Genomic DNA, 16,184 nt, shown 5'->3' on the forward strand with positions numbered 1-16,184 from the left:
TCCATGTGGGGCAATAGGTAAAGATTAAGAATTCAGACCAGTAATATACTAATGTGTCTTGTATTGCATGTGGTACCTATTCCTATTTATTCAATAATTCAATATTGATTATATAATTCTCTATTTCAATATAAATAAGCACATTCACTGATAAACATATTTAGATGTGTGTGTGTGTGTGTGTGTATATATATATATGTATTTATAAGTACGTTCATGCTTATATATTTACATATATAATAAACATATACTTATATTCATTATTACTCCATATAATGGATAGTTATATTTATTTATCATTCATCTATTTTTATTACTTAAATTAGCAACTTATATTTATGAACCATAATGTATACCACAATTATGTTCAGAAGTGGACGACTGCATAAAAGGCCAAATGCCTATATTAATGCGGACTTCCCTTATAATGGTTGATTCCAGATTCGTCCTTGATCATTCTGCCTTTCCCAGCTCTCATCAATGCCCTTTCTGCCTATAATATATCTTCCTTTTATATTTCTATATCCCTTAAGAGATAACTCTTCTCAAATAGTCATAACCTTTTCAATAAGTCATAACTTCTCTTTCTTAGTAATCGCACCCTTTGGCTTAGGAGTAATGCAACTAAATATTTATTATTTGTTTCAAGTGTTATCGTCATCTACTGAATTGCTGCCCTTCATAGATCGATTACTCAATCTCTAATGTAATTGTTGATGTTTAGTCTTCAATTCAATATCTCCAATGAATATGATCACATCTTTCCTTTCATTGGTTTATTCCTCATTTTCTGATTTGGCAATCGCTGTCTTAATCCATTGTTCATGACTTAGTGACCTAGTTAAGATAGTAAGTATTAATACTACCGCTGTCTAAAAACATTAGTTATTAGTCTATTTAGTGGCTGTAAAAGCAGACATGTCAGATCTGGTCTGCCACTATATATTACTTTATAATTAATCTAATTTACCTCAGATTGCTGAGATACCAACACAAGGTCTCATTTTGTTTGGTGTTTTTTAATTAATAACAAATTGTTTGAAATTGGTTAAGTAGAATTGGCTATTTATTTCATAACAGTGAACTGAATTTATTCATTTAATTGGGGACATGACATTTGGTCCAAGGTTGTTGACCCACTTCTATGTGTACACACCTTTTTGCATTATAGGCAAATACTGCCCATGACTTGTGGTAATTGAGACACGTTTCATGAACTATAGTTGCATGGAGTAACTCTAGGTATCTCCTTGAACATCACCTGCTCTTGGTTGTCCCTGCATGTACCTCAACAGTGCTGCAAGTGCACCAGCACTATCATACACACTTACTATGACATGCCTAAAAGTATATGGTTTTGAGTTCTCCAAATGACCCATGGTTGGGAACATGGCAACACCAGACTGAAACAAGTCTCCATGCTAGACTACAACACCTTAAAGTTACTGCAACCTTTTACAACTCATTGCAGCTGTTTACCACTAGTCTATCAGACAAATATTAACTTGAAATTAGAACAAAGTCCATCAATTCCTAATGGACAAATATTTATTGATAATGGGTCTAGGAGCTGCGATGGAATCACCCCATCACATTATCTTTTGACAGGATTTATCTTCTTATACATTGAAGGAATGCTTATTAGTTCCTGACATGGAAATAGAAGCATACGCTATTTTTGTGGCAAGATTCTAATTATAGATGCTGAAATGACATATGGATGAGAAAACATGTACTTTTGACTGGTTTGTAGATACAGCCAAAGTGGTACTCAAGTTTGATTACATGCTTATATTTGCAAAATAAGACTTTTTTTAATGTTTTTTGATTAATATGCATGCATTGTTGCAGCCTTGCAGGCTTTGGATATTGTACATGGGTCGCATTGAATTTAGTAGGTTAAAGTTGCTCCTAGACAAAGTAACCGCTACAAACTTGAGATCAAATTAGCTAGCCTTAAGTGTTTATATTGTCAGAAACAACTATTTTGGGAGGCTTGCTTTTGGGTTTTTGCTTAGGGTTGTAAATTGTTCATAGAGATATGATCTGGATGGTCCTCTTTGTAAAATATTTGAGGATGACAATAGAATCATGTTCACAGTAAAACTATTAAAGTCAACAGATGCCTAACCTTTCAACGATCATTTTTCATTTGTGAGTTGACATCTAGTTATCTTTTGTAAAATATTTGAGGATGACAATAGAAACCTATTCACGGTACAACTATTAAAATCATTGGATTCTTATCCTTTCAATGCTCATTTTCACTTGTTAGTCATTATCCAGAAATGCAATATTGCACATGGATACATATCTGGGTCAGAAGTCATCTATTCACAATATGGGGTATAAGGGTGAATGTAAACTTAGTGGGATCTACAATACCTCCTACATGACTAGTGGAAAAGCCTGAGCTAAGTCTCATGAGTTGTTTATCATGCAAATCTATGATTTAATGTCACCTACTAGGAGTATGCCAGTTTTCCATAATTAAACATACTCCATCATACTTATTATGCCTTAACTGAATTGAGTGTCCAGATGATATCATATATCAGTCTGATCTACTCCTTCGATGATAATCCCTTGGTTTTCTTAGCATGTCCCTTTATATCCTTTGTTAGATATGACCTCCCTTATGGTTGTGACTCTTGGATGGCAACATGTCCATTGGCTACAACCACACCTCTCTAATGTCTAATCGCCTCTTCTAATTCCAGATTGTGTTAATTCTAATTAACCTTTCATTCTATTAAGGAAAGGATCCTTCATTGATTAAGGGAAAGCATCACTCCTAGGAGGAGTGAAGAAAGGTGATTCATACAGTAATAACCCAATCTGTATGCAGGGATAATCACAGTTTGTTCTCAACTTTAGTCTCGATCTGCACTCATCTATAATCACTATCTGCTGCTGTAGCCATGGTTCAGTGTGAGGGATAAGAAATCGTGAAGTCTTACTAGGGTAAGAAGATTTCTTATTGTTAACAAGGGTCATCAGATTGGGGGCATGACAAATTGTAATGTTCCCTATTTGAATCACCTTATATTTTGCCCACAAGAGATTAGAGTATTGCAGTTCAGGTCTGATCTGATTGCTTTATGAGAATTCCTGCTATGCTACAATGTCCTCATCAAATGAAACCTTATCCCCTTATAACTTCCAATGTGAGGGAGGGTCACACCTCTTCATCATGTCTGCCCTTTGTAATGGTCACAACCTTTCATAATCACCACCGTTCGAGAGTCGCAACCCTTCATCATTCATGCCCATTGAAAGAGTCACAACCTTCCGTAATTATGCCCTTTTAAAGAGTCACAAGCTTTCATATCAGCCTTTTGTAAGAGCCACAACCCTTCGTCTTTTTGTACCCTTTGAAAGAGTCACAACCTTCCTAATTTCTGCCCTCCTTTAGAAGAGTCACTTCCTTATTTACTTCCCATTCCTTCCTTCTTCCATTGATTCTTCCTTGATTCACATGCTCCATTTTTTCTTCTCCTCCTCCCTCACAAATGAGGTTCTCTTCGCCCTTCTATATCTCATGTTTGAGGGAGTCGCAACTTTTCATTTCATGCCTTTGACCATTCATTAACTTAATTAAATTTTAATTATATTTTTATTCTTTTGTATTTTAATTTTATTATTAAATCCTATTTCAAATTGGGGACATTACATATGACACAATATGTATTGTTTTTGAAGGACAACTCAAATTTTTTCATAATCCCTCCTCAGTTTGGTGTCATCATTCGGTAAACTGCACCACGCGAAATTTATAATGGTGCAATGCAAGTTGATTATATACATACCCATTTGTTCATTATCCCCATGGCACACAAAACACTCTATCTGTGAGACTTGGGGATTACTCCATAAGTTTGCTTCAGTTTTTCACGAGTCGTGTTTATGAACCAACACCCAGAGTAAGTAGGTATAAGCTCTTCCTTATGTCTTCTAAACTGCACCATATGAAGTTTAGAATGATGCAATGCAATTTGATTGTATACATCCTCATTTGTTCGTAATCCCTTTGGCACACAAGATACTCTCTAGCTTAGAGACTTGGGGATGACTCCATAAGTTGGCTTCAGGTTTTTGTGAGGCATGTTGATGAACCAAGACCCGAAGTAAGTAGGTATACGCTCTTCCTTATGTCTTCTACAGAGGATTCAAAGCCATTATGGCCAAAATGTGATTTCATATACATCTCTTTGTTTAGGTCTTAATGATAATGATAATATAGGAAGTTTACCATAGGTTTACTCTTCAAGTTCAAGCTATGATACCAGATTAATTATGTCATTAAAATATCTGATTTAAGAAGCAATGCTGATTGAATGTTTGTGAGACAAAAGGATATATGATGGCTGAGCTTATTTCATCATGGTTGAATCAGGTTTCATGTTATCACGCCTAATGTATACTGATGCAGAGCTTTATAATGAATTCATACAAGTATACTCTGTATTGTGAGAAATTTCAGACATAATGTTTACTCGTTTAGTCAAAATTAAAACAGTTCTAGCATGTATTGGGCTCTAGGGATGCTTAGCATGCACTGGAGCTCCCTGAGAATTAATCTGCTCTATTACTTCTCTAGAAGTACTAGGATTAGCTATGGAGTTTAATGTCTATATCAATTTTGGAACAGTCCTCTAAAGTACATAAATGCATTGTAATTGGTTTATAATTGTGTTTTTTTTGTTTGTTGTGTAAATATAACAATGGAAATTCAGAAAAATCACTTGATTCAATCCTCTTCAAAATACTGTTTTTTGTTGAAATGCACGTGGCTGGTTGTGCAGGCATGTGTATTGTTGTATGTGAGGTATACCAGTATTTAGAACTTGAAGCATGGAAAAATAATGTGTTGTTTCAGAAATGCACGATATAACTCTCAATGCCTAATTACTGTCAGATTTTAACAATCTGGCATTTTTAACATTGTTTAGCTTCTGATTTGCAGATCTCCTTTATAAGGATTTCCTTTTTGATCAAAAGTTTACCCTTACCACCTACACATCCACTGGATTGGTAAGCTGTCTTGTTCTACTACCCTGACATATATTTCTTTCTAGTGCTTTGCTTTTTGCTTTGCATTTGATTAACAGAAAATGCAAACAAATGCAAAAGTTTCTTATAATGTTTTTGTCTTATTTGCTTGGTTTTGACAGAATCTTGTCCTCCTGTCAGCTACTTTATTTAGGGTTTGCTTATTTGATGCGGAAAACTTTAAAGGTTGTTTGCAGTGTTCTTCTAAAGTGCATTTTTGTCGAGGACCCATTATTGAGTACAGTTGTCTAGGATTCCAGTTTTATTTGAGACTCAAGTAAATGGTGCATGTTTATTAGGTCAAAGTGCGTATCTTGTGTAAAAGACATCGCAGCAAAGTAAAGCTTGATTGATCATGGTGAATTCGATGTGTTGTATTACACTAGCATGTGTATTTGCGGTTTATAATCTAAGCTTTTGTTGATGAGTTACTAAAACATATTTACCCAAATTTATCTATTATTTGTATTTAGTTCTCTTTCATGAAGTCCCCACTTGACTTGGAGTATTTCAAACATAAAAGTTAAGACATTTGTATGGCTGCTGTGAACGATGGCCACTCTAGCTGGTGATGTGTTGCAATTTAATCAAATTTTATGTTTTAGGACATGCACTGGATTGACCAGATTGCAGATTCTTTTTATAGGCATAGTTAATGTCTTATGTTTTGCACGCTGAATAATGTACTGTTTTTAATATTGGTTCAGTAGCTATAGTAGACATGTTCAGTGCTTGAGCTCTTGACTATGACATTTCCGAATTTAACTAAAATGTGATTGTACTGGCATGACTGACAAACAGGCATTTACATCAACTGGTACCAAGAAAGGAGAATTATTTCTCGGGGATCTAACTACACAGTTGAAGAATAAGAACATCACAACTGATATTAAAGTGGACACGTCATCCAATGTATGGTTTACATGATATGTAATGGAGAATAGTATACCATGAAGTATATTTCTTTGTGTGGTTATTTGATTCATTATAAGTAGAAGTATATTCTGGTGACATGATTATTTTTTTGCAAATAGCTTATTGCGACTGTGACGATCGATGAACCAACACCAGGATTGAAAACTTCTTTTAGCTTTACCATTCCGGACCAGAGATCTGGCAAGGTATGGTTCCTACTTCCTTATAAGCAATTTAGCAGGAGTCAATTATTTTTTTCGCTACTACTGACTTCAAGTTTATGCCTAATTTCGGCTTGAATAACTTACTTTCAGTTGTATATAGGGAAGGTAATTAGAAAAGAGAATCCGTTTCCAAATGTTTGAAGTTCCAGTTTCAGAACAAGTATGTGAATGGATGGTGTATATTAGTAAAATGTTGACTTACTTAGATGGTGGTTGCTCTAGTTTTATAATATTACAAATCGTTGAACATATAGTTAGTCTTCTCTCCTTATTATCTGCGGGATTACTCTTGCTTCCTGAATCATGCTTTATTGATATGAATTGTACCAGTTGCATTTGTTTATAAATTCTGTTGTAAGAAGAGCAAAGTAGAAAAGGAGTCGAGAGTTTCTACACTTTATTGGAGGGAAAAGCATGTAGTTCGTAAAAAAAATAGTTGTTTTGTAATCAAGAAGTTAGTTCCCAACAGTCGGTTGTCAAGTGGTAGTTACTGGCGATTGGTGTTCTCATCAACTGTCGACTTTGCTATATATATCTTATTGTACTCATAGTCAAGGACCACATGTATGAACTACTGTATCTATTGCGTATCTGATGAATGAATGAATAGAATGACATATCTTTCTGAAGCATTGTTGTGAGTAATTATTATATTGTGTTATTCTATTATTCCATTCACTTTCTGTTAATCATTCAACTAGAATTACCAAGTAAACAAAGCAGTTGATTCATAAACACAAGTATAGAAAGCAAAGCTTCTGTTTGTTACATAAATAAGTTTTCTTTCCGATGATTACAAGTTATTCTAGTTGAGTATATTTGTATGGTGGATTAAGGCATTGTCAGATTCCGAAATATCAAAATATAAATATTTTTCTATTTATTGTTCCTCCCTTTTGCCTCCTTTTTGGAGTTCAACAGCTTTTCATTACACTTGAGATGTGCCAATGCCTCTGCTCCTGCCCCCAAATGTGTGCATTTTTAGACAAGGGCATCCTTGGGATGCAAAAGAGACATCCTAATCTCCCTTCCTTCCCACTGCCATCACTAGAGGGTAAATGTCTCTAGGATGTTCCCCTCATTGAGGGGACATTTTTGGGATGTTCCCTTTGTTGGGGATGCTAGGAAGTCCTTGTGCAGGGGTGGGGACTTTCCTTGTGCAGGGGTGGGGACTTTGTGAAGTCTCCCAACTATCTTGGAAACTTAGGGACATACCCATGACACGAGCATGCAAAGTCATTAAAAAATGCAATTCATTGGCCTCAACCTCAATGGGCTCCATCCACACCTCAAACTTTCAAAAAAACTATACATATACATGCCCATCCTCAATCCAGATCACCATCAACACATTGCCGTTGCATTGAGTAAGAGCAAGAGGAAGAGGAAGACTTAAATAATCTTCATCGATCAATTATTACAAGCATTCATTAAGCTTTCAAGGTAAGCTTAGTAAAATTTGAAATTCATACTTTGTTTTTGGCATATGCATTTGCATTTGCATTGCTAAATCTGAAATCAATGACCATATGTTTTCTGTCTTGTTTTTAATTGAAATATTCAATATATCATTTATGTATGCAAATTATTTGTAGGGTTTATAAACAATTAAATGCCGTTTTTAGGGTTGTTTAATAGTTTTTTAATTATTTAGGGGTTTTATAACAGCAATATCCAGGGTTATTTTAAATATTTAGTATCTTAAATTTATTTATTGAATCATGTTTTGAATATTTATTTGTGAATTTGCATAATGATACAGCTGATTTTCTGATTTTCATTTGGCTTTTGTGTAAAACAAAAGTAACACGAAAACCAAATATCCTCTTAACGCTTGTAGTTTTAATTTTACCAAGTTTAAATGTTAAATTTTTTAGTTCAAAATTTAAATCTTTATGATTTATATTAAATTTAGGATTTCAGCCTTTGTGTGTAATGTACCCACTTTGAAATACAATTTAATGATAAATGATAATAATAAAATAAAAAAATAAATATAAAAGAATATAATTAAATTTTAATTAAGTTAATGAATGGTCGAAGGCATGAAATGAAAAGTGGCGGCTCCCTCAAACATGAGATATAAAAGGAAGAAGATAACCTCATTTGAGGGGGATAATTTGGGAATCAGAAGTGCAGATCTGATTTAAATAAGAAGTACAGATCTGATTGCGAAAAGGTTGTTTCCCTTTTACAAGGTAGAAATAATGAAGAGTTACATTATTTCAAAGGGTGCTAATTGTGAACGGGTGTGTCTCTTGCCAAAGGGCATGCATGATGGAGAGGTGTGACCTCTTCCTCACATTTAGAGGTTTAAAGGAAACGAATCGAAAGCATCCAGTTACATCACTATCGATCAGAACTGTTATTAAGTTACAGGCAGCAACATCCTTGTTCTTGGTGATATGCATGGGAATGTGTTTGATATATGAAGTCTGATGATATTCTTATGCAGAATTTAATAGCAATATTAATATAAACTGCAATATGAATGACAGTCATACTTAATTCCATCTACATTCATAAAAGGGGACATTACAGTGTATCTTTTGTGACTTGAAGTAGTAAAACCAAAAGTGAAATCCTCGTTTTACAAAGCAAGGATTCCAATTTTTGTGTCCTTCACTTCTAGCAACATTACATTAAAAAACAAAAGGAAATTTTTTGTGTCTTGAGCCCTTGCATTATTTGTGTGCTCTAGATTTAAAAATCTAAATCATAAATTTCATTTCTTGCAATGTTACCATGAGTTCTCATAGCATGAGTGATGATGAGAGGGTTGGGAAACCAGACATTGCAGCTGAATCTAAGAATTGGATTATAGATGTGGGCTGTGGGGAGTGGATGGAAAGGTGTGAGGCAATTAGTTCTATCAGGATTTCTCGTTTCAATTGTTTTTCCAAATTGCTGAAAGATTTTGCCAAAGGTCCTTTCAATAAAGAGGCCCCTTTAAAACAATCAGCTAACTAGAAGCAAAAAAAATCGAGCTCATCAAGAAGTGACACTAGGTTATGGAAATGCTATTTTTGTGGCCTTGATTTGCAACACAACATTACTAGAGTTATTGTGCATCTACTTCACATCTCAAGCAAAGTTGCTGGGGTATATGATCAGATGTCACTTAAATTTAGAGTAGAGATACATAAATTGTTTGGTATTGGTGAAGCTACACCACCTACTAGCATGCCACTGAGGGGTACTAGTACTTTCCAATAGCCACGATTCTCTTTTTTTTGATCTAGTGCAACAAAGCCTAAGTAGAAATATAGGGTGATAAATTCTTCTCCCAATTAGGTGGCAAAGATATTTAATGTTTAAAAGAAAGATGAGGTAGATGATGGCATCGACAAAATATTTCTTGCTAACAGCATTCCATTCCATGTTGTAAAATTCCTTTATTATTTATTAAATATTTATCCAGTTCATCAGCAATATGTTTTTCTACATAGCCAGTGAGTCGTGAGTAGGACAATGAATAACATTCAGACTGTGATAATTTCCATTCACACTAACTTAATTTCTCTTTCCACTTGCTGGTATTTTCGTTGTTTGACAGAACAAGGTATTCATTAAGAGATCATTTATTATTCAAAAAGTGTTTAAATAGTGCACCTGATGCCCATGCTATAATCTGTTGTTGATAACCATGTGCTGCTGGTTACCAGAAATCTACAGGCATTCGCCGTGAGGTATAAAGAGATGGCCCTCCGTATACGTATACTCCTTGCAACAGCTTCACCACGGATATTTACTTTGACTCCACCAGGGATGCAATACTCCGATAGTCTGCGTTTGCTGTAACACGGAATAGTGAGACTTGCGTTGTGCTGCTTCCGCCACACCACATGTTATAACCCTTCTGCACAGATTAACCATGAAACTTCGGCTACACCATGTGACTCCTGCTACACCCTCGGGGACGCTACCTGTATATCTTCAGGGTCAAGTCGGAGTTATACCTGATATCGGGTCTCTGACTTACGTGCGCAAAAAGTGACTGGATTAGATTCTGCACCCAATATCGGGTATTTGGGAAGACGATGGAAAGGTTGATTTTGCAAGCCGCTTCCGCTAAACCGACGATAGTCTTCGTGAAAGATGAGATTTGTTTGTCACCCCGTCAGACCTCTGAAAGTCTCCTCCAGTTGGTGAATTTGGATGTGCGTTTCAGTAATCCCGACCAGTTCTCACGCCATAGAATACTCCTCGGTTTATAACTCCAGTAGGCCAGTTATGGCTGGCGAAAGGAATTCATTAACAAGCCTTGATATCTTATCGATAATCAAACTTCTCTTCAGCAATATTTCTATATAAAATTCCGTCTCCTCCATCTCGGGTGCCCATCCTTTTATTAACACCGGTTAGTTAAAATCCCCGTAATAGTTAAGACTATTTACGGTGTTTAAACAAAATACATGTGATTAAAAGACATGCTTTTTATGTAAATATTACCAAGACATGCTTTTTATGTAAATATTAATTATTTATATAAATGAATGGGAAGTTTATATAAAATAATTAATATTTTTATACATTCGTTAATCATTTATTAGGGGGACATGACACATGTTGCCTGCTTTTTTATTATAAGGAGGTTGTGGCTGAGATTGTAAGAGCAAGGTCTTTATATGTGCCACTAGGGAGACATAACTAAGGACCACAATCTTTGATAAGAATTAATCCAAGAATAACATTCTTTTGGAGAAAATGAAGGCTACGCAGGTCAAAAGTGAATGCTGCATTGTCATGGATGTGTGGTTGGATGTAAAGTACTGTCCACAAATCAATATCATAGTGACATATACAAAAGTTCCTTACTTTTGTAGGGGGTTTGTTTGTTTAGGACACCACAAGAATGTCGACTGTTAGCTTTAAATCTTTTAAATCTTTAGAGATGCTTAGGAGGTTTCCCTTGAGAATGTGATGCATATCTCTTGCAATGTTGCTTCAAGTTCTCACAGCATGAGTTGAAATGAGGGGGCTGGGAATCCAAATATTACATTTGAATTTGGGAATCAAAGTATAGATGTGAGGGGGGATGAGACAATTAGTTCTTTTGGGAGTGTTCATTTCAACTGCCCTTCCAAATTGTTGGAAAAATTTGTTAATGTCCCTTTGATGAAAAGGCCCCTTCAAAACAATTTGCTACCGAAATAGAAGAGATGATAGCACTGAAGAAAAACATTTTGCTAGTGGCGTTACATTCCATGTTGCTCTCTCTCTCTCTATTATATGGAGGTTGTGGCTAGTAAGAACAAGGTCTTCATATGTGTCATTAGGGGATTACAAAATTGAGAACCACAATATTGGGTAAGAACTATTCCAAGATTAACATTCTTATGGAGAAAATGAAGGTTACATTTGCTACAAGTGGATCCCACATTTTTGTGGGTCCACACATTAAGAACACGGTGAGATATATAGAGGGCCCTTACAAGGGTGCTGACTAGCAATTTCAAATCCTTAGAGATGCTATTGAGGAGGTTGGCCTTGAGAATGTGGTGTACATCATGACAGATGCAGCCTATATGTGTAAAGCAGCAAGAAAGTTGGTTGAGGTGGCCTATAAACATATGAACTCCTTGTGTGCATGCCATGTATAATGCACTCAAAGACATGGGAAAACTGGATTGGATCAAGCACTACAGATTACATGCACTATTTCAGACCTTCTCCAAGAAGGAATTTTTGAAACTTGTAGAGACCAAATACTTCATTTTCTTGGAGAGGATGCTATTGAGGAGGTTGGCCTTGAGAATGTGGTGAACATCATGATAGATGCAGCCTATATTTGTAGAGCAGGAAGGAAGTTGGTTGAGGTGGCCTACTAACATATGTAGTGAACTCCTTGTGTGCCATGGATAATGCACTCAAAGACATGGGAAAACTGGATTGGATCAAGCACTACACATTACTTGCACTATTTCAGACCTTCTCCAAGAAATTTTTTTTGAAACTTTTAGAGACCAAACACTTCAATTTTGTGGAGAGGACGCTTGAGTTGCAAAACATCGCAACTTATGGTCATGACACGAGTGGAATTAGTGGCCCAAATCTAAGTCTAAGCAAGGGAAGAGGCTAAAGGAAGCATCAGAGAGCAACATTTTTTGGGCTAATAAGAAATACATTGTCTCAATTGCATCTCTAATTTTCATACTCATCATATATTGTAATGCCCCCATTTTTATAGAATGGTTTGTTAACATAGATGGGTTTGTTTTAGAGATGATATTGAGGTTGGTCTTGAGAATGTGGTGTCCGTCATGACAGATGCAGCCTGTGTAGAGCAGCAAGGAAGTTGGTTGAGGTGGCCTACAAACATATGTATTGAACTCCTTGTGTGCATGCCATGGATAATGCACTCAAAGACATGGGAAAACTGGATTGGATCAAGCACTACACGTTACGTGCACTATTTCAGACCTTCTCCAAGAAGGAATTTTTGAAACTTGTAGAGACCAAATACTTCATTTTCTTGGAGAGGATGCTTGAGTTGCAAAACATCACAACTTATGGTCATGACACGAGTGGAATTAGTGGCCCAAATCTATTTCAAAGCAAGGGAAGAGGCTAAAGGAAGCATCAAAGAGCAACATTTTTTGGGCTAATAAGAAATACATTGTCTTAATCGCATCTCTAATTTTCATACTCATCCTATATTGTAATGTCCCCATTTTTATAGAGTGGTTTGTTAACATAGATGGGTGTGTTTGCAGTTTCATTAGATGGTTAGGACTGAAATAAGATGGGTGTGTGGTCAGGTTGTTAGGTTTGTAGTGGGTTAGGATAAGGTGGTTAGTTAACTATTTAGTTTCTACATTGATTGTGGAGTGGCTTTGACAATTGATTGTTTAGGCATTTCATCGATTGAGGAGAATTGTTTAGTTATGTGCCAAAATTGAGGAAAGGACTGTTTAGGTAAGTGCTGAAATTGAGGAAAGGATTGATCAGTCAAGTGTTGGCTGACTTCCCATGATTGAGGATTGTTGAGAGTTGGGTCTATAAAACAAATCATAATGCAGATGAGAAGGCACCTTTGGAAAGTTAACATTCAACTCTCATTTAAGTTTTTATGACATTTCTATAGCAATTGGGCACTTCGGAGATAGAACCCTTTAGGTGGGAACCTATGAATATACACCCTTGTTTTTTTTGGTTTGAGGTGTTATTGAGAAATAGACGAAGATACATAAAGGGTTTACTAATGCGGTTAGTTAACTATTTGGTTTCAGCATTGATTGAGGAGTTAATTTCACAATTGATTGTTTAGACACTACCACCGATTAAGGAGAACTGCACAACTATGTGCAGAAATCAAGGAAAGAACTGCCCAATTAAGCATTGAAATTGAAGAAATGATTGTTTGATTAAGTGTGCTTTGACTTCCCATGATTGGGGTTCGTCGAGAGTTGGGTCTATAAAAAAAGCATAAAGCAGAAGAGAAGGCCCCTTTGAAAAATTAACAAACATTCAACTCTCACCTTAGTTCTTGTGGTAGCTACAATAACTAGGTACTTTTGAGATGAATACTATCATGTGTGAACCTATCATCTTGGGGATGGAAACCCTTAAGAAGTTAAGAACAATACGTATTAGTTAGTACCGAAGTTGCATGGACATGGCTACAGATACAGAATATGGTTATGGCAGGATATGACATTCATAAAAAATAAACACACACACACACACACACGCATATAACATTCAACTTGCACCTTAGTGTTTGTATCAGCTATAATAATTAGGTGCCATTGAAATGAAACCCATCATGTGTGAACCTATCATCTTGGGGATGAAAACCCTCAAGAACAATAAATATTAGTTAGTATCAAAGTTGCATGGACATGGATACAGATACAGAATATGGATATGGTATCAGATACGGATACAACTACTTTTCAAGACCTATCTCTTACGGATACGAGAGGATATGACATTCATAAAAAGCACACACACACACATATATACACGCAATTTCCCAAGTTATTAGAAAAGATGTTTCATGACTTTAGAAGCAATATAGACTCATAACTGCTACATATTCCAATTTTTTTATATTTAAATATAGTTTTATTATTAAAACAAATTTCAAATACATAGATAGTTTGATAAAATCACATGCTATCAAAAATATCATCACTATTCGCCTGAAATCAGAGTTTTAGATCATCAAGATTCTTTGAAGAGCTAAAATTTGAGTACAACCACTATCTAGACTCTCAGAACCAAGTGAAGATTCACTGAAGGATCCCCCTACAATGTCAAAATTTTCAACAATGGGATTGTGACGTGTCAATTCATTTATGAATATATCAATGTTGCTCATTTCATTGCTGTACATCCCAAAGTCTATTAGGTCCTTTCATGTAGTCTGTGGAGGAATGCGACAAGAGATGAAGATTGGAATGAACATTTACAGTGTACTTTGCTTTACTAGCTGCCAACTTATTTTGTTTCATAGAATGGATGAAGCCATATGTGCTCCAATTCCTCTTAGATGCAAATGATCTCAAAATCTGTAAAACAAATTGATATAATAAGTTACAAAGACACAATCAATTAAATAAAAAATAAAAGAAGAAATAATTTAAAATAGTTTGGTCAGTAGCTGTAGTAATAATTGTTTTTTTGTAGTTGAATAGTGAAACATTTCTTTAAACATGTCTGATGTTGAAATTGAATCTGATTCTTCTTCTGTTGTTGGCATATTGGTCTCAGGCTGAGATTCAATACCTTCACGACTATGCAGGTATCACCGCTAGCATTGGTCTCACAGCAACTCCAGTTGTGGAGGCCTCTGTGGTTGTAGGAAATGAAGCTATTGCTGTTGGGGGGGAGCTTGCATTTGATACAACATCTGGAAATTTGAGAAAATACAACGCAGGCATAAGCTACACAATGCCTGATTTTATTTCTTCTGTGCATGTGTATGTTAAACTGTTAACTGCAATTTGATCTGTCAAACTCCTTCCTGTTGTTACCGGTTGCATGCTGAAATTTGGTCTCCAAGTTTTTCTGATTAGTAAAAATTATGTGTATGCTGCAGCACTGACAAAGGTGATACAATGAAGGGATCTTATTATCATATTGTGAGCCCTCTGACAAAGACAGCTGTTGGAGCAGAAGTTGCCCATAGCTTTTCAAAGAATGAAAACGTTTTCACCATAGGTACTCAGTATGCCTTGGATCCCTTGACAACAGTAAAAGGGCGCTTGGATAACCGTGGAAAGGTTGCTGGTCTTGTTCAGCATGAGTGGAGGCCAAAATCTTTGATAACCTTTTCAGGGGAGGTTGACACTAAAGCTCTTGATAACAGTGCTAAGTTGGGTTTATCTGTACTTCTGAAGCCTTGAAGGTAGTTTTGATGAATTACTGGAGAACTTTTTTGATGAATAATTTGGCTGGGGATTTTGTTATTCTGTGTTGCTTTTGATACTTGAGTAATTCCTGCAATTTGTTGAAAGGGGCACCTGGTTGCTCTTATTCAGAGCTTGGTAGTATGCAAATATCGATCTGTAAGGATGAAGGAATTTTCCATTCATCATGAGCAGTAGGCAATTTTTAAGGTAGGGGAAGGTCTTTGGTCTTGAATCGTACCATGCTATTGATCCTCTTTTTGTTACTCAATTGATGTTACATTTCTTTTTGAACTCAAAATGGAAAATGGCACAGATTGTTTAGGAGGAATCTTTCGGCTGTTGAGAATACTTAGTTTGGTTGAAGGAATGAAATATATGACTAACAGCATATTATGATTAGTTTCTAGTTTTATACCATGACAAAAATTTGTTGTCCCTTGCAGTCGTTCTTGGAGTAGTTGTCTGTTATGAACAAGGTGTTTGTCTGTTATATAATGTAATTAAATAGTCTTATTTAGGGTGGTCGCAAATGCCAAAGGCTTGAAAACAAAAACAACTGTTTTATGTGTGAGGAGTTTGTAATTGAAGTCAAACAATCTATCTGAAGATATGTCTGAATGGTGAATAAAGTTAG

General features: G+C 35.7%; 1 protein-coding gene across 4 annotated transcripts in view; it reads left to right on the forward strand.

Annotated features, from left to right (window-relative positions):
• The window catches only part of LOC131069595 (mitochondrial outer membrane protein porin of 36 kDa), a 30,449-nt gene extending 14,500 nt beyond the window's left edge, over window positions 1-15,949 (forward strand). For all 4 annotated transcript variants that reach the window (XM_058005113.2, XM_058005115.2, XM_058005112.2 and 1 more), the window contains 5 exons: window positions 4,967-5,034; window positions 5,854-5,964; window positions 6,087-6,173; window positions 14,910-15,118; window positions 15,238-15,949. In XM_058005113.2, the coding sequence (XP_057861096.2) occupies window positions 4,967-5,034; window positions 5,854-5,964; window positions 6,087-6,173; window positions 14,910-15,118; window positions 15,238-15,544 (782 nt within the window). In that variant the 3' untranslated portion in view covers window positions 15,545-15,949. The remainder of the gene's footprint in view (window positions 1-4,966; window positions 5,035-5,853; window positions 5,965-6,086; window positions 6,174-14,909; window positions 15,119-15,237) is intronic.
• The last annotated feature ends 235 nt before the right edge of the window (window positions 15,950-16,184 follow it).

Source organism: Cryptomeria japonica, chromosome 3, assembly GCF_030272615.1.
Source record: "Cryptomeria japonica chromosome 3, Sugi_1.0, whole genome shotgun sequence".
In the NCBI taxonomy this organism is placed as follows: Eukaryota; Viridiplantae; Streptophyta; class Pinopsida; order Cupressales; family Cupressaceae; genus Cryptomeria; species Cryptomeria japonica.